This window comes from Asterias rubens, chromosome 10, assembly GCF_902459465.1.
Source record: "Asterias rubens chromosome 10, eAstRub1.3, whole genome shotgun sequence".
Lineage (NCBI taxonomy): Eukaryota > Metazoa > Echinodermata > Asteroidea > Forcipulatida > Asteriidae > Asterias > Asterias rubens.
This window is the reverse complement of record NC_047071.1, coordinates 17,562,498-17,584,817: the sequence shown is the minus strand read 5'-3', so window position 1 is coordinate 17,584,817 and position 22,320 is coordinate 17,562,498. Positions and strand designations below refer to the sequence as shown.

Sequence of the window (22,320 nt, the reverse complement as noted above, 5' to 3'; positions counted from 1 at the left end):
TTCATTGGAGATTGCGCTGTCTGTTTGGTAACAAGAAGACGGGGACACATATAAACATAATCGCAACAGAGTTTAATGGCGAAACTATGACATAACAAACACGTCAAGACAGTATCTCGCCGTTCAGAAAGACGCGTGTGCTTTACAATGGGTGTTGTCGCTATAATTTGTATGCACTCAAAATAAACATAATTACTCAAAATAATTGTTAGCATAAAAACTTACTTGGTAACAAAGTATTAGAGAGCTGTTCAAGATAGTATAAAACCTTGTGAAAAACGGCTCCCTCTGAAGAAGTTTTCGAGAAAGAAGTAATTTTCCACTAAACTTGAATTTGACTTCGAGACCTCAGAATTAGATTCTGAGGTCTCGAAATTAAGCATCTGATTAAAAAACCAGAGGTATATACCAAGCATACGCCCACACATGACGTCAAAATATTGTACTTTCGACGCCACTCTCAACGGCAGAAGTGTTTCCAGTTTTTCAAAACCTTGAGGTTTGGCCTAATTTTGATAAACGAGGACAAAATCAGAAGTAGCTGCGTACTACTCTGCAGTACCAAAATGATCTCTTGCCAAAACTACACAAAACAGAAGGAAAGCGAGCTTCAAATCGCAATGGTGCCAACACTAGACTTCACACAGGTATTAAGCAGTATCGGCATCGATCACTAAAAATGTAATGACAATGGACCATTTTTAATAAGTTATGACCAGAACCGCGGGGCATATAACTAATAGCTTTAGGCCTTACTACCGGTTGGCATAATAATTGTTGTTTTGGATGTCAACAAAAAAGTTCATAAAAAATGATGATAATAATGAATATATAGCGCCTATAGCCATGAAACATGCTCTTGGGCGCTGAACACTTTAAAAAGAAAACCCCAGTTATAAAATAACATCGTAGAGAAAATACAGAAAATTTAATTATATGCACTACCAGTACACAACAATCAATAATTAAAAAACAGTGAGGATAAACACTAATTAACTGGCATTGCTACAGAAAATAAATATATGTACTGTATCACTGCATAATAGAAATATTCATCAAAAATAAAGCACTGTATTCTTTTAGCTGCCAAACCACCCAGAATTCTGTGCAAATATCCTGCACAAAAATGAAGAAATAAAGTGTTCGAGCATTTTTAGCAGCGAAGCCGCCTATAGTCGCAGTGGTCCAAGTCCTGTACCAGCAACGTCTCTGGCAAGAGAAACGGCACATTTTCATCAGGTCAAGTGATTTTGGGCTTTTTTGATCATGGGAGTCACCCGGTGTAATTGAGGAAGATGGGGGTAGTTAGACTATAACCATTGGTTTCAAGTTTGAGATCGAGGTTTTTGTCTGCATCAAAAATGTCAAAACGCAAATCATTATCGTGAACTGGTCCCAGTCCCCTGGATTTATAGGCGCAAAAGATGGATAAAGACAGGCACTGGTCTGACATGCCCAAATGATTTATATTTGCTACAATAATTTTCATTGGATAAGACTGCAATGACGTTAGCTTGAGACGTGTTATGATTGGTCCGGGGTGATGATGTCATTATAGTTGGTCAGCTTTCATTTGCGGTCCGGTCTTACATGCAGCTTGCGCATAATTTCTCTGCACTGTAAAAAATATCCGTACAATTTACGGCACTTTATCTGGCAGCTAGGGTGCCAAGGTAAAGTGCCGTAAGTTTCACGGTGGAAGTTTTGTAAATTGTGTCCAAAGGGGTATAGTGTGCTGTCACATTCACACATGCATACAGACAGGACTAGCGCCCTCTAGAGTCTAACCCCTACTCATGTACCTTTCCATCAAGATGGCAGCCAAGTGTTAACGTGATTAAAACTACCAAAGTTCATGATACAAGCTGAGTCCCTCTCTCTCTCTAAATGCCAGCAGGAGGCATTACATGTGCAAAACTTACACCGTGAAATTTACGGCACTTTTACCTGGCACCAAGTGCCGTAAATTGTACGGATATTTTGTACAGTGTATGTATGTATGGTTACCATGCAAGTGTTGGATTCAACTCTTTAGTTTTTAGAGTGTAGGAGAACAATGAGTACATCTGGGTATGAGCTAAACTTCATGGGATTAATGGCGGGAACCCGGTGGCACATCAACCGAAAGGTTGAAGAAAGGATAACTAGGCACGAACTGATCGTCAATGACGTAATCCTCATCGTTCCTTGCGTTGGCCAGTTTCTCTGTTTTGCCGACAGCCTCCTCGTAACTTGGGGGCGGAGCTTCATCACCAAATGGAGGTGCTAGACGTAAACAAAAATAATCAAAGGGATTCAGGGGAAATTGTTTATTGAAATAAAACCGCTTTATTGTGGGAACAAAAATGTGAGCGTCCAAAATATATGAAGGAAAACAAAGAAAGGGCCTGCAGTTTTTAAGTCAAGCAGTATCCCGGTGCCCTTTACGGCGATACCACAGCACTTTACTTTTTTAAGGAATTCGTCTTTATATGCAAAATAGGTTTAGGAAAGGAACAAATCTTACCCGATGCTGGTGCCGTCGCAATAGCCGAAGGGTACGGCATACTTGCTGGTGGCGCAGTTGGTAAAGAAGCAGGGGTCCGTGCACGGAGAGGCACCGTACCAATTACTATCGGAAACTTCAACTTTCCGTTATCGCCCTTACACTGATCAACACATTCAACAAATGTAAATAATTGTTAAGAGTATTAACGTTTGTTGGGACCAAAGAAACAGTTAAAGCGATTTCACAAAATAATCTAGACAAAGTGGTTGATGTCACTCTATGGCCCTTTTTGATTCGTCACTCTATGGATTCGGCTTCAGGCTCCGTTGTCTCGTCTGAAGCCCTCAGCCCCTACAATATTGTCAAAACAACCGCGAGGGCATTTTAGAATGAGCCGAAATTGGCACCGATACCGTGGTTTCGAAAAGGACCTTTGGATGATGACCTGTCAAGTCATATTATAAACAACGTGCAAGACACGACCGAGTCTGGTAACCAACCCATCCCTCATAGCTCTGTGGAAACTACTAGACTTATACACTAGAAAAAAATCCCTGTACAAATAAAACTGAGTGGACATGTGTAATTCTACATTGTGTTTAGACTTGGTTCCAAGTCTGCGATCGTAGCTTTTAGTCTACCCGATAGCCAATACATTATTGGCCTGAAATAGAATCCTCTTTAAGACTAATCTCCGTCAGTACACGCTGGGGAGGAATGGGCATCGGACCCAAGATAAAGTCTGTCACCCTGCCTCGAGGAGTCGGTACCCTGACCCTCACAGACCCAAGGATGTTTTTCACATGTTTCTTTTCGCTTGATTTCGAATAGAACGTTATTCTCTGAAATAGGGGTGTTCATGCAAACAACAAATGAAAACTTCTGAGGAAGTGAAATTTATGAAATAAATATTAAACATTACAGAAAACGAAGTAAGGACAACAACTCGCCTAAGATCACAGATTTACATAAAACTCGCTCAGTAAGCGTTTTATTCATTTTTTGCCAATTACGTTATTTCAAAAATTGGGTCAAAGGTCACGATAACATATTTAAGATCACAGTGACTTGTACAAAAATAGTCATTAAGTTGTAAATTTTGAAGAGCCCAACTGTTTCTTAGTGGATTCTGACAGAGGAAGACATGCTCTATCAAGTGATTTTTATTTCGTTGATTTTTGGAATGATACATTATTTCAAAAACGGGGTCAAAGGTCACGATAACATATTAAAGATTACACTGTCCTACATTTCAGAAATTTTATTTTTGACAAAAGAATCGATTTGAGCATGCAATTCTCATCATTTTGATACCAAATTTGCATATATGTGATAAAAATTGACAAGGTTATGACATATTTTTACCAAAAATGTGGTATTTTACCATAAAAATGTCAGATTTTAGTGGTTTCTGCCCTGACCACATGGTAAGTCCGATCGGGCTAAAAATTGCTGTGCATTCATTGCTCATTAGGACCTACAAGCACAGCAATTTTTATCAAAATCGGAAGACATGAGGTAAAAAGGTGTGTTGGTCTGACATGGAATGACCCATGCGTAAACTGCCAGCAACTGTTTTGTTAGCAAAAACGAATTCTGCAATCTTTTAAAAGTAATTGATGCTCGTACCTGCATAAACTTGACGTGAAAATCACACCATTCTTCCCTGTCACGGTTGTTAACTTGGCCAGTGAGGTATATGCTCTCTCCTGGGACGTAGCCTTGTTTTGGTAAACCGACGGTAATTGATTTTTCCACAGTGGATCCACATCCACAACAGTTGACGAGCTTCTTCGTCCTCTCGACTCCTGACTGTACAGAAAACACACCAAAATAGGCAACAATAATTATAAATGGTTTATCCTGCTGCTATTTGGGGGTTTGCACACAATAAAAGACTTTTGAACGCTAGGTTTCAGCAGACCTGCCATGTAAATTTCCACTGTGTGCGTTCGATTAGCTTCCCCGGGTTGACCCCGCGATGCCGAGGGTTTACGTTCGAATAGCTTTGACGTCATTCCAGCTAGGGGCTCACCCGGGTCAGCCCCGAGTGCCCTGCTTGTGGAACGGGTCACTTAGGGCTGGCCCGAGGTGCACGACGTCACAGAGAGGGCGAAAGATCGTTCGATTAGCTCTTGTCAGGGGCTCCCCCTAAATGAGCACCGCGGGGTCGTCACACAGGGAATTCGCAATCGAACGCACCCAAAGTTTTGAGCATGTTCACATTACCAAGAACAATGGATTTATATGGCAAGTTTGCTGCCACCTATTATCTGGCAAGTTTGCTGCCAGCTAGTGTTCCAAAAGCCATCCATTATCGTTTTAGTGGTTTGCACTATAATATGGTCAACATGTTCAGTTGTAAAGAACACCACAACACGCACTTGCATTAAACGAGGAAAAGAACATTGAACACACAAATCTGGGATATGTCTAGTGAAGGCACAAACCTGCGCTTGCGGTATGAGATTCAAGTCCACCATGGGTCCGGTCACACTAAACAGCTTCTCTCTTTTGAAGGTTTTATTGGAAAAGGTCCTGATGAGCGATAGCGTCGTCTTCACTTTGTACCTCACGTACCCATATTTGTGTTCGAATGGAGACGGCAGCATTTCAATAGGGAGTTGAAATGAAAAGGGGTAGGCATGGGTTCCTGGTAGGATGTTCAGCTTATTAGCAGAACGCTGATGTTTCCCTGTAACGTTTTACAAGTGATTTTCCATTATAAATAATAGAAATAATGCATCTTGCTCAAGGACATAATAATCCGTGTACGACCGGAACCCGAGCCCACACTGCAACGACTTAACCACAAGAACTTGAACTTGATGCTCTAAATCACTCGATCATAATAAGGGAATAACAGTGCGAGTACCCGGTCTTCACTGCGTGGTAATGACCGGGTTGGTGGCTGGCGCTGTTAACGGACCGAGAGCCGGAGGCGAGGTCCGTTAACAGCGCCAGCCACCAACCATGTTCAGGGGCCATATTTGAGCTTTTGATGGTTCCCATCTCTTTCGTGCGTTAATCACATTACTGATCTTTGAGACCAGTGAATCTTTTAAATAATGATCTGTTCAGCGCCTTCACTGGGGTCAAAGGAGGCAAATGATTGGACGATAGCTGTTCCTTGTGCATTAAAACGCGCGCATGAGCTCGGCGTCAGTTTATACGCGCGCACATGTTACACGCGCGCACTCAAAATTGATACATTTTCAGCGTGCGTACGCGTAAGTGCGCGAAGTTGCAATGAAACTTACAGGGATCATAAATAAGCGTGCGATACAGTGCAATGCGCAAGGTTTACACAATGTATGCTGATTTAGTGGCCACTTACTCGCGATTTTCCAAAGCCGGTCTTTATGCCACCGTTAACACTCCCACACGTGACCGGGTTTTGACCAATCAGAGACTTGAAACCGTCCAAGGTATTTATTAATAATTGATAATAATAATAATATTATGAGCTTTTACATAGCGCCTTTTCCGAACACCCGAAGGGTGTCCCAAAGCGCTTCAAATTATTACCCCTGGCCATTGGGCCTAAATCATTCCGTAAACCATCTCAGCTCCCAGATACAGCCTTTGGCTAAAAAAAAATGTGCTACTTACTCGGCTAAACCAATCAAAAGATCAATCTCTGCCCTCACAGGTACCCATTTACCCCCCTTGGTGGAGTTGCTAAGTCACGACCGTGATTCGAACCCACACTCTCTCTGCTGAACAGAATCACCAGAGCTTGATATCGGTGTTCTTATCCGCTCGGCTATTATGATTGTTTAATGGAAAAAATGAAATTAAAAAACTAATTCAATAGGATTTATCATTCCTTTTCCAAAGATCACGAAGATGGTGTCAAAGTATCTCTCCTTGTTGGTGTGGGTCACTGTACTCGTACCCGCATCGCCGTAATTGTTAGTGGTGGTCCACTTTGTTTTCGCTTTTCCTTTAACCTTCACCCATATACCTGACCATCAGAAACCGTTGAAACAAAGAAAAAGCTGATTATCAGGCAAAACGAAAACATGTTCAGTTTACCGCCCTCCTCCTTTTTACAGGCCACTCATTTTTCCCTCTTTTTTTTTACGATCTCTCTCAACGATAAAAATAAGTATTTTTTTTTTTTTTTGGGGGGGGGGAAATAGCCCAGTCGTTTTTTTTTTTAAATGTGACGGATGGCTCTTTCGAAAAAGAAATAAAACTTTTTTTTTTTCAAACCTCAAACCCCACTCACCCCGCCCCCACCCTTACTCTATAATTATATTATGTATTAATTTCTACTTATTTGCATATTTTGGGCAAGTTAGTGCTCAAAACCGAACAGTAAAGCGCATGAGAGGAAATTAGATGAAAGGGGGGCCAAATGGGGCAAAACCATGCAATTAGAACCCGGTATGTAGGTAGGGTTTAGTTCCGGAGTCCAGAGACTGAAACGAATTAAAAAAAAAAAAAAAAAAAAAAAAACACTGAGCCCGCCTTATAAAATTGTGTAAACTTTTGTATGCATTTAGGCCTACGTAGAAGGGAGAAATTTACAATCCTCATACCTTGTACATTCTTCAAACCCTCCTGATCCTGGTCGCGGACCTGTACGATAACCTGACCACTGATGACGTCACCAGGAGAAAACACATTCGTATTACTATCGAACGCAATCGCCAGTGCCTTTAGTCTGCTCATGTTTCTGTCCTTTGGTCTTCTGGGATTCAACGCCGTTTGTAGTCTTTTCGCTCAGGGAAAGTTTCACTCACTCTAGTGACGGGCGAGGCTACAGGTTGACCAACAACTCAACCACGGCAGCTTTTATCCAAACACCTGCTATACAATAGGCATATTCCCTAAAGAGATCGTGGTCATGACCTTCAACGGATGCAGTGGGTTCAGCTCTGCACTTGACTTGGACATCGACATGGATGATAATGCTAGTTTCCTGGAAAAAATTGGAGTGTCATTGAGAAGTGTGAATATGGCGATGTAAGAACTCCCAATGCATGTGCTACTCTTCCGCTTCTTTCGTTTAAGGGTTGACATGAGCAGAGTGGTCGACATTTATTTCGGTAGCTGAGTGCTCTATGAACGAAAACAACTATTCATATGAATCTCGTACACATAGAATAATATATTATACACATAATGAATGTTTATGAGTGCAATGGTGCGAATATGTTCATGAGTTGAAAGATGGAATGTTAAAAGATACAACTTTCAAAACAAACAAAACGTAGGTCTACAATTTTTAATTGTAGAAGCCGAATGTTAAGTAATTTTACTACCTTGCAGTAACACTGCTGCGTTACCAAAGACACGCGCACGCAGTGATATGTGTTTACTCAGCTTTTTCGTTCCATCCGAAAAGTACTATTGCACGCTGGCAGCGTGCAATAGTACTTTTCGGATGGAACGAAAAAGCACGGTGAGTCACTCAGCGTGCAATGGCACTTTTATTTGCTATCACGTGACGGACAATCCTCCAATCAAATGGCAAGGATCTGCTCGGGTGTTATATAAATAGCATTATCCGCATGATCAATGAAAATGCTAAGTATATCGGGTAGGGCACGATAGATTTTTTTTCAAATGGACAAAACAAGGTCATGTGTGTGTCACTTTGTTGATCAAACAACAGCCCGTTTACAGAGATTCATGCGTGTTTGAACGAAAACAACTACTCATTATTATGAATCTCGTACACATAGAACAATATAGCATTATCCGCATGATCAATGAAAATGCATAGTAATTTTATATCGGATAGGGCACAATGGATTTTTTTTCCAAAAAAACAAGGTCATAGGTGTGTCACTTTGATCAAAACAACAGCCCGTTTACAGAGATTCATGCGTGTTTGAACGAAAACAACTACTCATTATTATGCATCTCGTACACATAGAATAATATAGCATTATCCGCATGATCAATGAAAATGCATAGTATATCGGTCAGGGCACAATGGTTGACATGAGCAGAGTGGTCGACATTTATTTCGGTAGCTGAGTGCTCTATGAACGAAAACAACTATTCATATGAATCTCGTACACATAGAATAATATATATAGCATTATCCGCATGATCAATGAAAATGCTAAGTATATCGGGTAGGGCACAATAGATTTTTTTCCAAATGGACAAAACAAGGTCATGTGTGTGTCACTTTGTTGATCAAACAACAGCCCGTTTACAGAGATTCATGCGTGTTCGAACGAAAACAACTACTCATTATTATGAATCTCGTACACATAGAATAATATAGCATTATCCGCATGATCAATGAAAATGCATAGTATATCGGTCAGGGCACAATGGATTTTTTTTTTCCAATGGAAAAACAAGGTCATGGGTGTCACTTTGATCAAACAACAGCCCGTTTACAGAGATCCATGCGTGATTTGCACGCGCACCATACTGGTCAATGGAAAGCAAGTTCTGTTTTCAAAGGAGAACGTAATGTACGTTTGTAATAAGGTTTTGTTTTGAAGAAAATGGGCACATCTCAAAACATTAGTAAAAGCTTTAACTGCATTGCGCTACTAAGTTAATGACGAAATTACAACATCGTAAAACTTCCCTGACAGTATCTCGCCTGCCATGAAAAGCCATTGAATGCCACACAAACTCTCTTTGCACTGAGCCAACAGAAATACACAGTTTAGAAGTAATTTTCCACGAATTTGATTTCAAGACCTCAGATTTAGAATTTTGAGGTCTCGAAATCAAGCATCTGCAAGCACACAACTTCGTGCGACAAGGGTGTTTTTTTCTTTCGAAAAATTGAACTCACTGATTGAACTCAAACTTTCACAGGTTTATAGACCTAATGAAAATGTTCAGTTTCTCACAGACCTTCCGATTGGTAGATGGATGTTGCTGGCTATAGGACTAGGTAGGAACACTGGGCAGCTTGCTGCTAAAAATGCTCGAGCACTTTATTTCTGCATTTTTGCAGGATTTTGGCTTCTGGGTGGTTTGGCAGCTTAAAGAAGTAATTTCAACACTTACATGCGCCAGTTATATCAGAGGATGGATAGGCTATGTACACCTCGTAAGACCAGAACTCTTCCAAGGCATAATGATAACGATACTCCACTCACAGATCGCTTTTGTAATTTTTTTGCAGAAAAGATCAATCGAATCGATCGAATCGCTAAAGCCTTGGAAGAATCACCTTCGTATGTGCCTTATGATAGTGAAATTGTCAGAACAGATCTGGTTTTCGATGAATTCGTTCCAGTTCCTGAGAGTCAAGTCGTCCGTATTATCACTAATTCGAGATCTGCAACCTGTGGACTAGACCCTCTTCCAACTTGTCTTGTCAAAAAGTGTGTTCTCGAATTGTCTCCAATCATCACTCGTATTATCAACATGTCTTTCCAGGAAGGATACTTTCCTAATCGTCTTAAACATGCGAATATCTCTCCGCTCTTGAAAAAGGTTCAACTTGATAGCGAGGACCTGAAAAATTACCGACCTATAGCAAATTTAGCTTTTTTGGGAAAGATCGTTGAAAGAGCTGCTATCTCTCAGATCATAGAACATCTATCATGCAATAACTTGTATCCTTCTTCTCAGTCAGCATATCGACCACACCATAGCTGTGAAACGGCACTTGTCCGGGTGTACAATGACATACTTTTGGCACTTGACAAGGGAGAAGAGGCAATCTTACTTCTTCTTGATTACTCGTCAGCATTTGACACTATCCATCATGATGTCCTGATACAGCGACTCCGGGAAAGATTTGGCATCCAGAATCTTCCTCTGAATTGGTTCAGATCATACATCACAAACAGATCGCAATCCGTAGTCATTGACCAGTATGAATCCGCCACTCATTTCCCATTCCAGGGTGTTCCACAAGGGTCCGTCTTAGGACCTCTTGCGTTTACCTTGTTCGCCTCTCCCCTTGAAGATATCATCAAAAATCACGACATTTCTTGCACGCTGTACGCGGATGATACGCAAATGTACCTGACCCTTAAACAAAATCAGATGTCCAACAGCGTTCTCAAACTTCAATCGTGCATTAAAGATATTAAGAACTGGTCTACCAATAATGGATTGAAATTAAACGAGGATAAAACAGAAATTCTCCATTTCACTAGCCGTTACCGTGCCTGTAGTCCTCTTGTGTCACTCCAGCTTGACGACGATAACATCAATCCTGTTTCATTTGCTAGAAATCTTGGTGTCATCTTTGACAAAAACCTCACAATGTGCAATCATGTTAACCTTATCTGTAAGACTGCTTCCTTCGCACTTCACAAAATCGGCTCCATAAGAAAATATCTCGACACCAAAACTACTGAAACACTTGTTCATTCCCTCGTCATGTCCAGAATTGACACCTGCAACAGTCTTCTCTTTGGTTTACCGTATTCTATTATTAAAAAACTGCAACGAGTTCAAAATTCAGCTGCTAGATTAGTCACATGCACTCGTCCACGTGATCACATAACTCCCATCCTACAAAATCTTCATTGGCTTCCTGTTCAAGCTAGAATTAAATTCAAAATTCTCCTTTTAACTTTTCAATGTTTGCAAGGCACAGCCCCGATTTATCTCCAGGACCTAGTTCACAAATACATTCCTTCGAGAAATTTACGCTCTATGTCAAAGTCTCTTCTTGTCATTTCCACCCCTGTTACAAAATCTTATGGTGCTCGCTCTTTCCAAGTAGCTGCTGCTGAACTGTGGAATGGCTTACCCGAGTCTGTCAAGGATGCTTCCACAATTGACACATTCAAAAACGCCTTAAAACTCATCTTTTCAACGCTTTTCAGTAACTTTCTTTGATGGTTCATTCTTCCTTTATTTTGTTTTCCTAAAGCGCATAGGGACTTTGTTTTAGTGATATGCGCTATATAAATACGGTTTATTATTATTATAGGGCCAATAGGCTACTTTATTTTGGATGACTCGATCGTTCCTATAATATTATGCAGTAATACAGTGCTTGGATTAACTTTTTTTTAACCATCCAACACAACAATATTTGGCCTATACCGGTGTCAGATGCAAGTGTGTCCGCCATGCAATACTGTCCGCTCCGGACATTTTGGCATATGCAATCGTGTCCGGGCCTATGCAAAAACCGTCCGGCGGACATGTACATGACTTTACATGTGTGTGCGTTCGTAAGCGAGCGTGCATGCGCTGCATATAATACTATGCATATTATGCATCATTAATATTCACGTCTTTTATGATTGCAGCGAATACCCAACGGCCAAACATTTCCCTTGTCATTCATGACGTGCACTTAGCTTGTTAAAAAAATGGCGAACGTGTTCCGTCGACCAAGGGCGTTTCAATTTACTGCAAGGACTGTTTTGCACGGGTGCGGACACAACTGCATATGCAAATGTGTCCAGGTGGACACAATTGCATTATGCTGCAGCGTCCGGGCGGACACGATTGCATAAATTATGCAAAACCGTCAGGCGGACCTTATTGCATATGCAATAATGTCCTCCCTGATAGTATTGCAAAGAGGACAAAATTGCATAGGGTAGGCTTACATAACCTGCTCTGGTCATAAAATGGTTCATTGCCCTTACATTTGTAGTGATCGATGCTCCAATACTGCTAAATGAAAACAAATATTTAATAGCAATTTAATCCATCTATTGCCACATCACATTTTTGCAACATATATTATGCACACAAACTCACCCACCTTGCGGAAAGCGCAGGACCGTAGCAGTTAGTTAGATGAAAGTGATAAAAAAAATTAATTATAAGGGAGGACTGGATGAAGTTTAACACAAGACCAAGGTTGATTGTCCAACCAACCACCACGAGGTGGCGCTGTTTCCGAGGACCAACCATGTTTTTTTTAGCAAAATAATTATCGTCGTGAAAAAAATAGAAACTGGAAAAGAAGAAGGAAGCTCTGTGTCCGTTAATTTCAACATGGCTGTTACTCACGCAAATCAGGTATGGTTCATTTTAACAGCTTTATAAGCAAGTAGTGATCGTTAAGAATAAGTTAGTATCAAAATTAGGTGTGGTATTTTTATTTGGAGTTCAGTTAATTTGTAAAACTAAAATTTTTAACTGGGTGAGTGATGCCGAGGAGAGCAGAAAATTGCATATTTCCCGTCTCCCGACGACGGTGGTGGGGTAAGCTAGCTGGGCACACACTGTGGTGTGGTGGTGCGGGGAAAATTAAGTGGACGCTCTTCAGAAAATTGAGGTTCTCCAGCTCCTCCTGGCACTGAATATCATTGTTTCGTCTGAACTCGAAAGCTGGCACATCCCAACGAATTATCCGACTAAAGCCCGGTTCATACTTTTGTACTTACTACTTCCTGCGAATTCGAATGCGAAGCGAACTTGACGTAAATTTGACATCACAACCCTCCTTGACTCAACTCAATACGAATTTCATCCAAATTTGTTACGTCAACATTCGTATCGCATTCACAGGAAGTATGAACCAGCCCGGTTTATATACTTCCTGCGAACATGCGATACGAAGGTTGACATCACAAATTCCCAGCGAATAGTTCGCAGACAGCTCAACTCTTGCGAATATTCGCAGCGAAAACAGAGTTGTGACGTCAAATTCACTCCAAAATTTGCATCGCATTCGCAGGAATTATGAACCAGGCTTCAACTATATCGTATAGTTGGATGATCGTTTGGATGATCATGAAGCAACCTAAAAAATCCTGTTGGTACTTCGCCTAGATAGGCATTTCTTTCTACATGGCCTTGGCTATGGCATGGCCCGGTTGGGTTGGACATGATGGATTAAGCCATGGATTAACAATTATAACACATTTAACTAGGCATAAAAACTAATATTTATATTTACAGACCTTTCATGCTCACGCTTAGTTGCGATAACAGAACCCTCCTCCGGAAGGCTGGAAAAGGACGCAGGAAAAGGACGTGGTATAACACTCCACTTCCCTGGTTAATTTATATAGGTTTTGATGACACCAATGAACTGGTGTACAACACGTGAATATAAGTTGAAGAAGAACAATATTTATTTGTAACAACTGTTATGGTACAAATACAATATAAATCTAGCTGATAGATATGAGAGCAAGTCTGTTTGTGGAATTATCTAGCTTGTAGAGGAGGTGGAAGGAAGGTTACATTATCGCAACTATCTCCCGCTATGCCCAGCATGAGAAGTGCGGGTGAAGTTCAAAATCATGATAATGTTCGTTCGAGCATGGTGGAGGTTGTTCGAGATATAAGGATGAACACCATGTTCTGTTGAATCTTGCCTGTGCGCTGTGTACTGCAGCACAGACCGCAGCGATTGTTTGAATCACACCTGAGTAATTAGCCTGTGGATCTTTTCACAGAACTCAGAAAGTTAGTGAGAATACAGTGCTTATATTACACATCAGTGTAAGGGGAAAATCCGAATCATATTCTTTATCCCGGATGCAAAAAATAATTGTATACATGTAGTTATTAACCATCTCTTATTGTGTGATTTTATTGCATTGCAGACAAGTAACTCCCAGCCAAGCAAAACATGGGGTAAGTACAAGCCTCGTACCCCTAAAATGTATAGTCGTCTAGCCTTCACTCGGCAGGAGGAAAGCCTCTTCACCAATTCTCCACTTCGCTCTATCCTGCGCTCTCTGTTGCCAAAATGGCAATAATTTTAAAGCAATCCATACATTGTCTTGACACTTTTAAACTCGCGTGTATCGTAAATGCTATTGTATTGTAGGAGATGCATTGACTTGACGATAATTTCTCTTATCCATTTTCAGAGCTCAGCCTTTATGAGCTTCATCGTACGCCTCAAGAGGCAATTACAGATGACACAGAAATAGCAGTCTCCCCCCGTAGTCTTCACAGTGAGCTCATGTGCCCGATATGTCTGGACATGTTAAAGAATACGTACACGACCAAGGAATGTCTGCATCGGTTCTGTCAAGAGTGCATCATCACTGCTCTTAGAAGTGGGTAAGTATAACAAAAGCTCATCTGTATCAACCACTTACAGGGTTTATGTACTTTTTGTAGGACAAAAAACACAACGTCCACAGATTTACATTAAACTTACTCAGTTTAAGATAATGATGGTAGAAAGCTTCCCTGAAAATATTACTTGCTGAGGTGCTGTATTTTTTTTAGAAATGGGTATGGCATGAAAATAATATTTGTCTCAGTAAAAACGTTATTTCATGACATTGTTTTACTCATTTCTCAAAAATGACGGCAACTCAGCAACTAATATTTTAAGGTACGCTTTCTGCTATCATTATCTTCAAATGGTGTAAATTTAATGTAAATCTGTGGACATTGTGTTTTGTGTTACAAAAACTACCCAAATCCTTTAAAGGCAAGGTATACGTTTGGTAATCACTCTTAAAATTATTGGCAGTAAAAACCTTTGTATAGAAGCTAATTGCTTACAGCAGGTGATTTCAGCAGCGTTTGATAGTTTGAGAAAGCACTTCAAAGTAAAAGATAACAGTTGTTATGCCCCACACAATTCAAGAGAATTATTCTAGGGAAAACTCATGCAGTCAGTAGGGACTGAAAACCCAATTCGTGTAATGCCCCTTGCATGATTCAGGGTCTTACACGTGGAAAGTTAGGAAATATACCACTACACCAACCTGACTGTTTAAGTATTGTGCCTATTCATTATACGTTATTAAATGCTGTCATTGTTGAATAATTTGACCTACAGGAACAAAGAATGCCCAACTTGCCGGAAGAAGCTGGTGTCAAAACGATCACTTCGTCCAGATCCTAACTTTGACGCTTTAATTTCAAAGATCTACCCCAGCAGGGACGAGTATGAGGCACACCAGGTAGGAATATGGCCCATTTTTTACTATCATTAGGTGCGTTCGATTAGCTTCCCCAGGTCGACCCCAGTCTGCCCCCAGTACATTCGAATAGCTTTGACGTCATTCCAGAGGCTCATCCGGGTCAGTCCCAAGTGCCCTGCTTGTGGAACGGGTCACTTTGGGCTGGCCCGAGGTGCACGACGTCACCACAAGAGGGCGAGTGATCGTTCGATTAGCTCTTGTACGGGGCTCACCTGAATGAGCACTGCGGGGTCAACACAAGGAAGCTAATTGAACGCGCCCATTGATTCCCCTAATGACTTTGGTGGTTTTAAAAACATACACCAACATGCACAGACCTTTCCCAAACTGCATTTTTTTAACTTATCAGAATATTGTTAAACATCATTCACTGCTTTAATCAACTCTTTTTAAACTCATATTTATTTGTTATTAGTATGTTTTTTGCTTATCTGCTTATTGTAAGATTTTCTGAGTGTTTTCTCTTTGTATTTTTATGTTGCTGATTTTTATATTTGTGTAAAGCGCTTTGAGATGTTGCATAAGGCGCTTTATAAATGTTCATTTATTATTATTATTATTATTATTATATGAAAATGGGCCCTGTAGGTCTAAAGATATATCCCTTGTAGAGGAGATGTTAAAGTAATGGCGGTTTTCGATATTGGAGTAAAAAACCCAACTGGTGGGAAACTCACGCAATGGGATTGAAAACCCAAAATGTTTGCAAGGCTCCAGTCCGGGATTCAAAAGGTACGGAAGGAAGCCACCGAGACAACCTGCCATAGTGGGTGACAAAAAAATTCATGCCCTTTTTTTACAGTTTGCAAGAATTCAAAGACGGGCCTCAAAATAACACACAGCACCCACAGCAATTGTTGTGATGCCCTGTGCTTTCGCCGTGATGCCTTTTGCAAGATTTCTGTACAAGTAGACATTTTCCTCATAGAGGCCCTTTTCGAAACGACTGGATTTAGCTTTTGGTTCGGCTCAGGCTAGCTTTGCTTCGCCGGTTGTTTTGACAATTGTGCGTGCTTTGGGTACTATATGCGCTAAGGGGCTTCAGACGAGAATGGAGCCTCAAGCCGAATCCAAAGCCGAAGACGTGGTTTTGAAAAGGGCCAGAGGTGCCCCTTACCAGATGAAAACAGCTCTGCACCTTCAAGAGCAAAGTTCAAGGCCTGCAAAGATGACTGACTCTTGCCAAATGTTTTCTTTTTAGGAGCGAGTGTTGGCGAAGTTGACGGGACATCACAATACCAATGCATTGAGTAATAGCATAGAGGAAGGACTGAAAATACAGGCCATGAACAGAGCACAGAGAGTGGTAAGAGAACTAAGCAATTTACAATTTTCAGTCAAAGAGGTCAAATTCAGAAATACAGTTTTGTGATGCACTCTTTTTCCCATAGATGGAGTCCTCATGAAGGTAGACAAAAATCTCGAGTCTCTCACCTGATCTGTGGTTTAACAGAGACAAATTTACTGGAGCGGGATTTAAACCATCAACAAAAATTGCACTTAAATGACATCTTCACAAATATCTGTGAATGTGATAGATTGATTTATTGCATTGAACATGATCACTTCTATTGATTGAACATTGATTTACCCATTTGTGATCAGTCGTTCCTTTGATTTGTGATGACTTTATTGTTCATTTATATTGACAGATTGTATTGTATGTTTGATGTATAATGATTGGCTGATTTTATTAATTGTGATGTGCATTAATATTGTATATTTACTGATGTAACTTATTGATTGATTGATGATGTGCATTTATTGTACATGTGCATTTACAGATTCTATTTATTGATTGATTGATTGTCGATGTGCTCTACTTTTGATATTTACTGATTTTATTGATTGATTGATTGATAATGTGCATTTGTTTTATATTAACTTATTGATTGACGATGTGAATTTATTGTACAATGACTATTTATTTGTTTGATTGATTGATTGTTGGAATTGATTGTATATTGACTGATTTCACTGATTCCATTGATTGCCACCTGTTACAATCAAGAACAAGAGACATACATGCACATTGATTTTGGTTGAAACACTGTTAATTCCACTGCTTACTTATATTGTCATATATACCCATTGTTGATTCATATTTAATTGAAGGTATAAGTACGATTTGGATGATACTTATTGACTTATGTATTGATTGATTGCATTTATTATTTCTTGAAACAATTTAAAGACCGATATCTGTTATAATCTGTATTAGTATTGTTGACAGATTGTTTTTTGATTGATAACAAGTTCCACTTCCACTTGCATAGAATAATTTTTTTAATTTTTTTTTTTATTGTAAGTACGTAGCTTAAAGTTATAAGTATAGGCCTATGTAACTATAATAAATATTGGACCACCTAAAATATTTAGGTTTATAATTCAACTAACCTACCAAAATAACTGTTTTGTTTTTTCTTCTTATGTATATGAGCTCCATTGATTATTGCTTTGCAATTGATTATTGATCTTACCGTAGAGGAAACACAACCAAGTAAATGAAGACATGGAGGCCACCGATGCCATCTGTGGTGGTGGGATCGTCGACGGGGTCATCGATGGGGTCGTTGATGGGGTTGTTGACGGGGTCGCCGACCTTGAGCCAGAACCTGAACCGGAACCAGAACTTGGTGAAATTGGTGACGTTGAAACCTGTAAGAGATTACGAACGTCAGACGAGTCGAGTACTGAAGCCCTGGAACAAGTGACTGATAGTAGTAATGCCGACCTGGCCGATTCTCACAATAACGTATGTAATATTATTTCTAGTGTTGAAACTTTTAAGATTAGTATGAAAACTAACTTGTGCAATATGGCCTTTTTGTAATTGTTTTTTGGCTGATTTTCCTCGTTCTTTACTGTGTGAGGGTTCTCTTTCATGTGACTTGAGCACCCTAATTTGGTGGATTCGGGGCAAAAATAATACTCTGTATTACTGTTATGTATGATGAGTCATTTAAGTTGTTGCATCAGTGCAAAAAATGATGTGTCTCAATTTTGCAAAAATGTATCCCTCACAAAAATGCTCTTTGAAAAAACATTGTATCTCAGCGCGTACTTGTTTTTGTTAAACTTGTGTGTAATGGCCGATTGATCCAGCGTACTGGACTCAAGCTCTGGTGTTTCTGATCGGCAGAGTGTGGGTTTCGGTTCCTGGTCATGGTACTTGTCTCCTTAAGTAAGACACTTAAACCATTATTGCTTTGTCCTTCTGATGGGACGTTAAGGTGCAAGTCTTATGTAATGCATGTAGAACCCAGTTTAACACTTAAAAAGAGAAGGGGGTTCGCCCCTGTGTTTCTGGCAGTTGCTACTGATTGAACCACAGCACCCTTGTAAACCCTCATAATGTGATATAATTTTATTATGTTTGTTAATGCATATCGTACTCTTCATATCATCCTGTGCTTCTTCCAGGAGATAGAGCTTGTCTTCAAGCCACACCCATTACACGAACACCAAGCCTTGAGATCAGATTCCATGAGGTACCTGAAGACGTCAGCCGTTGCCACCATTGACCACCTTGGCAAATATCTCTCTATGCGTATCGCGCTGGATGCAAGAGGTAAGCATTCTGAAAAACTTCCCTGTGCAATGCATTTAATCGCAGTCAGAGTTTATATTTTTTGTGGAAGTGTCGTGGCCGAGCAGTTAAGAGCACCGAATTCAAACTCTGGTGTTTCTGATCAGCAGAGTGTGGGTTCGAATCCCCAGCCGTGACACTGTGTCCTTGAGCAAGACACTTAACCATTGCTTCGTCCTTCGGATGGGACGTAAAGCCGTTGGTCCCATGTGTTGTGTAACGCATGTAAAAGAACCCAGTGCACTTATCGAAAAGAGAAAGGGTTCTTCTCGGTGTTCCTGGTTGTGGCTGCTTAATGCGCCTTAGCATCTTGTAACCCTTATAAGGTGCTAAATAATTGGGTCTCAGAATTCATCACTACAATTACCTATCTTTCTTAAAGTTTGTATATACTCAGCGCCTTGAGTACCTTGTTTGGTAGATACGTGCGCTATATAAGACTTCAATATTATATTATTATTATTTACACAATATTATGTGTATTATGAACACGGAGCTTGATTTTGGGAGGAAAATCCACAAGACTTTTGATTTGATTTACAAGACCTGAATCAAAATGAGAAGAGACTAGAATCAAAATGAGAAGAGACTAGAATCAAAATGAGAAGAGACTAGAATCAAAATGAGAAGAGACTAGAATCAAAATGAGAAGAGACTAGAATCAAAATGAGAAGAGACTAGAATCAAAATGAGAAGAGACTAGAATCAAAATGAGAAGAGACTAGAATCAAAATGAGAAGAGACTAGAATCAAAATGAGAAGAGACTAGAATCAAAATGAGAAGAGACTAGAATCAAAATGAGAAGAGACTAGAATCAAAATGAGAAGAGACTAGAATCAAAATGAAATAAGACTAGAATTATGAGATGAGAGCACAGTGGCAGACTTTGGAACGCTAGGTGACAGCAGACTAAGGGCCGGTTTACAGTCGGTCGCGAGACCATCTCGCGATGGAAACCTTGACGCGCGATCCTAAATAAACACAGTTTATACTCATCGCTTAGGCCTATAAACTGTGTTGTTTTATGATCACGCATCAAGATTTCAATCGCGGGACCATCCTGCAACCGACTATAACCTGGCCTTTACTGTGTATAATTCCATTGATTACACGTTCAAAGCTTGCCCACATCACCGAGGACAATGGATTTACCTGGTAAGTCTGCTGCCACCAAGCGTCCCAAAAGTCCCCCATTGGGGGATCAGGTTGGCTCAGTGGTTTCTTTCCTTGCCTTCCACCTCCGAGGATCTCGGTCCGAAAAATCACCACAGACCGGAGCCTTGCACATGGATTGGGGTTTTCAGTCCATACCTAAATGTGTGGGTAACTCCTTTGGGGTTTTCCACTCACATCTCTCACATGTTCATGCTGTTATTGGCATGAATAGCACTGTTGTACCTCCATGGTGTAGTGAGGTAAACAAATTTTAACTAGTGATACACACAACAACAGAAACACTTACTTTTGAATTGAATAGCGTAATTAATTTTGAACGAAATAAAAATGTGTTTGGTTATTTTTTCCAGAGAGCGGCCGGCGAGATCCAGAAGGCCCTATGGAGTTTGACATCAGCATTGCATCCACTCCTGGCCAATATTCGGTAAGTTAAACCGGCCTCGAATGAACCCACGGCACACACAGCAATTGCCGTGGTGCCCTGTGCTTTTGCCATGGTGCCCATTGCAACTGTCCAGTATATATTGACATTTTCCTCATAGAAGTGCCCCTTATCTGAGGTAAATGGCTGTGCCCGTTCAAGAGCAAAACTCAAGGCATGTGATGATTATGAAGGTTTCCTGACAATTGTTAAACAAAAATTTCTTCATATTTTTATTTTCTCATCACCAGATTCTTTCTGGATCAATGACCTTGGAGCAAGTTCAGGATAAATACTGGCGGTTGACCCGACCCCTTGAGATGTACTACAGCGTCAAAGGAAGCCATTGAGGGGCTGATCTTGCAACATTATTATTTATGTATTCAGAATGTGAAGTGTTTGTTATACTTATTTAGAGTTGCTCATGTTGTTCCTTCAATAAGTTGTTCGTGCGTTTGCCCACCTTTCTTACAGACCTGTAACTTCTAGATGGGCCCAATTTCAGAAAACATTGCGTAAGTTTCCATTTTTTGCATACTGCTTACTTACATATTCAGCCAATGTTTGCTTATCCTGAAAACTACATGGAAATTTGGTTGGTAATCCTGTTTTTATCAAGGAAGAAATTTCATGCTAAGCAAATTGTTGTGCTAAGCAGCTTTATGAAATTGGGCCCTAGAAACATCACTGCTATTCAGCTGGGCCCAATTTCATGACTCTGCTTACTGAAATAGTCGGCACTTTTGGAAGAAGGAAATTACGCGCTTACATCAAGCGAATTTCACGGGTTAGAGGGGAGTTTTGCTTGTGTGCGTGCGTACTCAACTTTATTAGGCACTCTTCACTTACACAGCTCTTGGAGAAGTTTTGCGCTTGCACAGTAAGTAGAGAATGGTGATCGAAAGTGCAGAGTTTCAGCGGTAAGCAGAGACGTGAAATTAGGCTCTGGTTTCACTCTTCGAGTGTCATAGAACACTGCAGGAAATGGTGTACATAATTCTGTTTGTATTACAGACTCCATTTTATGTAATACATTTACCAAGTTGCATGTCCCCTCACAGTTACCTCTGAGGAATCCACTCTTTCCAGTTTCATTGATTTTGGTATTGATTGAGGGATCTCGATGAACTGTTGTCACACAGTATTTTTGACAATGTTCTTTTTGTACAGTTATTATTATCGTTGTTTATTGTTGGAATATACTTCAAGCATCAAATAATGTAATCATCATGGAATCACAAACCACAGTGATTGTGATTTTTGTTTTCTTCGATATTAAATTTGTTAAATTGACACGGTGTAATTAACAGAGTTTTACAGGTTATTTATCATCATCATCTTTATTGGCGTTATATTGCCACTTACAAGAACAGGTTACACGGCAGAGTAGTTGAGTATGTTCCCAAAAGTTCCTAGGAGTCCTGGTCTTTCCAGGGGTTACCAAAAGGCTGAACTGCGATCGATTTAATGACACCTAAAATTGAGATCCTTGTTCCAGACCTTTGTGTCCACATTGACATGTGTATGTCTTTGTGAACTCCAAATTACCAGTTGAGTTAAAGGCAAGGTACCCTATTGGTAATTGTCAAAGACCAGTCTTCTCACTTGGTGTATCCCATCATAAGCATAAAATAACAAGCCTGTGAAAATTTGGGCTCAATTGGTCATCGAAGTTGCGAGAAAATGATGAAAGAAAAAACACCCTTGTTGGACGAATTTGTGTGCTTTCCGATAGGAATAAAAGACTTCTAGCTAGAAGTCTTTTATTATTTTTAGTGAGAAGTTACCTCTTTCTCAAAAACTACGTTACTTCAGAGGGAGTCGTTTCCC

General features: G+C 40.2%; 3 protein-coding genes across 3 annotated transcripts; 1 reads left to right on the top strand and 2 right to left on the bottom strand.

Moving 5' to 3' along the window:
- Window positions 1–3,144: 3,144 nt before the first annotated feature.
- On the bottom strand, window positions 3,145–5,177 carry LOC117296102 (arrestin domain-containing protein 17-like). Its single transcript, XM_033778974.1, has 3 exons — window positions 4,939–5,177; window positions 4,118–4,300; window positions 3,145–3,330 (listed from the first exon to the last, which is right to left on the bottom strand). The coding sequence occupies exons 1-3, from the start codon at window positions 5,098–5,100 to the stop codon at window positions 3,145–3,147; spliced, it is 531 nt and encodes a 176-aa protein (XP_033634865.1). The 5' UTR covers window positions 5,101–5,177.
- Window positions 5,178–6,285: 1,108 nt separating this feature from the next.
- On the bottom strand, window positions 6,286–7,209 carry LOC117296101. The gene is made up of 2 exons (XM_033778973.1): window positions 7,036–7,209; window positions 6,286–6,455 (listed from the first exon to the last, which is right to left on the bottom strand). The coding sequence occupies exons 1-2, from the start codon at window positions 7,166–7,168 to the stop codon at window positions 6,286–6,288; spliced, it is 303 nt and encodes a 100-aa protein (XP_033634864.1). The 5' UTR covers window positions 7,169–7,209.
- Window positions 7,210–12,275: 5,066 nt separating this feature from the next.
- On the top strand, window positions 12,276–21,128 carry LOC117296074 (E3 ubiquitin-protein ligase RING2-like). Its single transcript, XM_033778945.1, has 9 exons — window positions 12,276–12,421; window positions 13,960–13,990; window positions 14,230–14,425; window positions 15,159–15,282; window positions 16,505–16,609; window positions 17,789–18,058; window positions 18,727–18,874; window positions 20,420–20,493; window positions 20,742–21,128. Exons 1-9 carry the CDS (start codon window positions 12,398–12,400, stop codon window positions 20,838–20,840), a joined length of 1,071 nt encoding a protein of 356 aa, XP_033634836.1. The 5' UTR covers window positions 12,276–12,397; the 3' UTR covers window positions 20,841–21,128.
- The last annotated feature ends 1,192 nt before the right edge of the window (window positions 21,129–22,320 follow it).